This window comes from Dipodomys ordii, unplaced genomic scaffold, assembly GCF_000151885.1.
Source record: "Dipodomys ordii isolate 6190 unplaced genomic scaffold, Dord_2.0 Scaffold11, whole genome shotgun sequence".
Taxonomy (NCBI): domain Eukaryota; kingdom Metazoa; phylum Chordata; class Mammalia; order Rodentia; family Heteromyidae; genus Dipodomys; species Dipodomys ordii.
The window spans coordinates 2,663,644-2,668,454 of record NW_012267227.1 but is presented as its reverse complement, the minus strand read 5'-3'; the positions used below and the strand labels follow the sequence as shown (position 1 = coordinate 2,668,454).

At 47.2% G+C, this 4,811-nt stretch overlaps 1 protein-coding gene across 1 annotated transcript in view; it reads left to right on the top strand.

Annotated features, from left to right (window-relative positions):
- Positions 1-4,811, top strand: part of Plekho2 (pleckstrin homology domain containing, family O member 2) — a 29,805-nt gene that overhangs the window by 4,663 nt on the left and 20,331 nt on the right. Inside the window, exon 2 of the mRNA XM_013010235.1 lies at positions 2,695-2,844. Coding sequence (XP_012865689.1) covers positions 2,695-2,844 — 150 coding nt within the window. The remainder of the gene's footprint in view (positions 1-2,694; positions 2,845-4,811) is intronic.

Sequence of the window (4,811 nt, the reverse complement as noted above, 5' to 3'; positions counted from 1 at the left end):
TCTCATGGTCTCTCCTGCCCGGGCTGGCTTTGAACCGCGATCCTCAGATCTCAGCCTCCTGAGTAGCTAGGATTACAGGCGTGAGCCACCAGCGCCGGGCTTTACTTTCCCTGTTAACATCTCCATGTCTAAGGGTGGACAAAGGTGAACAAATTGAGAACGAGAGGTTTGCCCTCAGGCCTGCACGGAACCAGAGCTCCAATCATCAGAACTTGCAGTTCAGGAAGTGGTGGGGGGGTGTTGCACAGGGAGAAGCAGGCTGGAGCTCCCCCCCCCCTCCCTGCACCACACACACACCTTGAGTTGTGACAGCAGGTAAAACTAGAGCCTGCCCACCTCCTGACAGCTCACCACACTTACTTGTGTCTGGACTTGCCCTTCCAAAAGACAGCTGTAGCCACAGGGCATCCCTGGGGAGAGGCGTGCCTCTTTTCACTGGGGCCCCCTTTTTGAGTTTTATGTAAATTATAGCATAGGCAAAATTAGTGAGTGTTGGTTTCCTTCTAGAGTTTTCTCCATTTCTGCTCCTGATCTCCCCCCCCCCCTTCTCTGCCCTTCTTCCTTCACACTCACTACTCTATGATTCAGCCAGTGAAGCAAAAATGGTGTACCAAACTGGGGTGGATTTATTTTTTATTTTTTTTTATTTTCATCTCACAGATATTTCTTGGGTCCTCAAGAGAGGACTTGAGTGCTTGGGAACCCAGAGTGTGAATCTGACCCCATGTGATAGGCATGTACTCTGTACCCAGCCAACCAAGCAGACAGGACACAAGATGCCCCTGGCTGGCCCTGAGGTGGTATTGTGGTTTCCCTGTCTATCCAGGCTTGACTTTAGCTCCTTGTACCCGCAATGGTTGAAGGAAGACTTCTGTTTTTTTTGGTTGGTTTGTTTGTTTTGTTGTTGTTGTGGGGCTTGAACTCAGGGCCTGGGTGCTGTCTCTGAGGTTTTTTTTTTTCTCTCTCTCTCTCTCTCTAGGTTAGCACTCTGCCACTTTAAACCATAGTGCCACTTCCCGTTTTCTGGTGGTGAATTGGAGATAAAAGTCTCACAGAATTTCCTGCCCCAGCTGGCTTTGAACTTTGAATCCTTAGATCTCAGCCTCCTGAGTAGCTAGGATTACAGGCATGAGCCATCAGCGCCCCAGTTTGCTCACTTAGATTAGGAAGCAGTCCTGGCCTGGGGTGGGGATACGGACAGAGGATTCCTTCTGCTTTGGGGCAAGATGCCTGAGCTGCAGAGTGAGTTCATTAGAAGGGCAGGAGTAGAGAGGCAGATGGTCATTTGGCCTAGTCCCTCCCATCCTGGTAATCCTCTTTTTGTGTGTGCTAGAGTTTGAATTTCGGGCTTTGCTTGATCAGTCGGTACTCTACTACTTGAACCATGCCTCCAGCTCAGTTTTTTGCTAGTTATTTTGGAAATGGAGTCTTGACAACTTTTCTGCCTTAGGTGGCTGTTTGTGTGCGTGTGTGTGCACTAATACTGGGGCTTGAACTCAGGGCCTGGGGACTGTCCCTCAGCTTTTTTGCTCCAGGCTGGCTCTTTATGGCTTGAGCCACAGCTGCATTTCTGGCTCATGAACTTTCCTGCTTGAACTGGCATTGAACCTTTATCCTCAGATCTCAGCCTCCTGGGTATCTAGTATTACAGGTGTGAGCCTCTAGGGCCTGGCCTCCTCTGTTTTTGAACTGCAATCTGCAGCTTCTTCAGGAGTTAGTATTGCAGGCATAAGCTATTGGTACCTGGCCATCCTCTCCTCTTGGAAGCCTTTTTTACACTACCTCAGCCTGGGGGTCATTGGCCCCTATTTATCCTTTGTAGCATTTCACATTGGTTAATATATGTGTGCCTGGGTGTTACTTGTTCAATTTGTTTTTCCTCCTACTGTGAACTCTATAACAGTTTTTGTGCTTGTACTGAGGCTTGAATTCAGAGTCTTACTATCACTCTGTGCTTTTTTTGCCCATAGTTGGGACTTTACTATCTGAACCATTCCTCTAGTTCTGGATTTTTGCTGGTTAATTAGAAATAAGAAGCTGGGAATGTGATTAGTGGTAGAGTATTTGCATGCATGCATGAAGCCATGGTTTGATTTCTCAGTACCACATAAACAGAAAAAAGCCAGAAGTGGTGCTGTGGCTCAGATGGTAGAGTGCTAGCCTTGAGCAAAAGAAGCTGAGGGACAGTGCCCAGGTCCTGAATTCAAGCCCCAGGACTGGCCAAAAGAAGAAAAGAATAGAGATTAGAGTCTCTTGGACTTGTCTATCAAACTGGCTTCAAATTGTGATCCTCAATTCTCAGCCCCCAAGTAGCTAGGATTATTTGCTTGTGCTACTAGAACATGGCCGAGACTGTTACTTTTCTTTGATGTTACAAGTACTCAGTATGTTTGTTGACTGGCTTAATGAACATGAGAAGGAGTAACAGAGACCCACTTTGAATTTTGTCTTTGTGCCTCCAGCCACATGATTCTGGAAAGTCAACTCTCTTGAACTTCAAGGCTTGCACCTTGGAGGGTAGCTGTAAGAGTGAGACTAAAACTGTTGTTTCTGATACTGGATTAGGCATATCTGCCTTTGGGGATCTGGGGACGTCATATAAGACCCAGCATAGACACACATCCTTTGTGTGGTCTCTAGCCCACGTGGCCCAGGGTAACAGCCCTCATGGTATGATCTGATGCTGTCTTACAGGGTGTGAAGGACGGGGGCGAGAAGCCTCATGGAGCACGGACTGCGGACAAGGCTGGTTGGATCAAGAAGAGCAGTGGGGGCCTCCTGGGTCTCTGGAAAGATCGTTACCTGCTCCTCTGCCAGGCTCAGCTGCTGGTCTACGAGAATGAGGTGGGAGTCTACTTTACCCTGACTGGGGGGGTTCTGGGATGGGGATAAAGTGATGGCAGCCAGTCCAGCAGGAGGAGACCAGGACTGAGGCTGGAAGATCTGCTCTGGCGGGGCTGGAACTCAGAGCCCGGTCGCTGTCCCTGAGTTCTTTTGCTCAATGCTAGTGCTCTACCACTTTGAGCCACAACTCTACTTCTGGTCTTATGATGGTTAATTGGAGATAAGAGTCTCATGGACTTTTCCTGCCCAGGCTGACTTTGAATCATGATCTTCAGATCTGTGTCCTGAATAGCGAAGATTTTTTTTTTTTTTTTTTTGGAATGTGGGTACTAGGGCTTGAACTCAGGGCCTGGGTGCTATCCATCCCTTAGCTTTTTTGCTCAAGGCTGATGCTCTACCACTTGAACCACACTTTTATATTTGGCTTTTTGGTGGTTAATTGGAGATAAGAATCTCACAGACTTTTCCTGCCCAGGCTGGTTTTGAACTATGATCTCTAGATTTAAGCCTCCTGAGTAGTGAGGATTACTGGCACGAGCCACAAGTACCCAGCCCTGCTCTGTTTTTGATGTTTCCTTTTGCTTGATCTCTTATGGTCGTTTGGGTGTGCTTTGGGGATGATACCTCCACATCTGCAGTCCCTTTGAATTCTGTGTGTGTCTGGCATGTGTGTCTTCCCAACTGTATACCTGGATACTGAAACTTCCTGTCCCTGGGCAAAGTTCTATATAAGGAATGTTCCAGAAAGCTGAAGTTTGCTCCATGTAGTAATGGTAGTAGAAATAAGAACTAACTCTCATACTCCCTTGGAGGTTTATTTTGTTGTTGTTTGAGATAGGTAGGGTCTTGTATTATAGCCCAGGCTGGCCTGGAAACTTGTGATTTTCCTGCTTTCAGCCTTCCAATTGCTGGGAATATAGGGGTGTGCTACCATGCCAAATTCCTTTTCTTTCTCCTGTAACACAAGACTTCTGCTATTTTTGTGCCTCTGAAACATTGTCAGAATCTGATATCCCTCCTAGGTTGAGGAGACTTAGAATTTGGATTATCAAGAATGCTAAAGTTAGGGCTGAGAAGGTGGCTCAGTGGTAGAGTGCTTGCCTTGCATACATGAGGCCCTGGGTTCGATTCCTCAGCACCACATAAGCAGAAAAAGCCAGAAGTGGCGCTGTGGCTCAAATGGTAGAGCGCTAGCATTGAGCTGAAGATCTGTGGGACAGTGCCAAGGCCCAGAGTTCAGGCCCCATGACTGGCTAAAAAAATAAAAAGCTGAAATTAAGCGGGTGCTGGTGACTCACACCTGTAATCCTAGCTACTGAGGAGGCTGAGATCTGAGGATTATGATTCAAAGTCAGCCTGAGCAGGAAAGTCTGTGAGACTCTTATCTCCAGTAAACCACCAGAAAACTGGAAGTGGCACTAAGGTTCAAGTGGTAGTGCTCTAGTCTTGAGCAAAAGAAGCTCAGATGGCTGGGAATGTGGCTTAGAGTGGCTTGCCTAGCATGCTTGCCTAGCATGCATGAATCCCTGAGCTCAATTCCTCAGTACCACATAAATAGAAAAAGCCAGAAGTGGCACTGTGGCTCAAGTGGTAGAGTGCTAGCCTTGAGCAAAAGCAGCTCAGGGACAGTGCCCAGTTCTTGAGTTCAAGCTTCAGTACAGGCCAGAAAAAACATGTCTAATTTGTATAATAAATGAAAGTCAATGAAGTTCTAGTTGAAGCCTGGAGGAGTGAAGGTGTTTTTCCCTGTGGTTAATAGCTTTTAGAGTTGAGGCTAAGTCGGGCTAAGTGGCTCATGCCTGTAATCCTAGCTACTCAGGAAGCTGAGATCTGAGGATCATGGTTCAAAGCCAGCCCAGGCAGGAAAATCTGTGAGACTCTTATCTCCAATAAACCACTAGAAAACCAGAAGTGGCATTATAGCTCAAGTGGTAGAGTGCTAGCCCTGAGCTAAAGAGCTGAGGGAC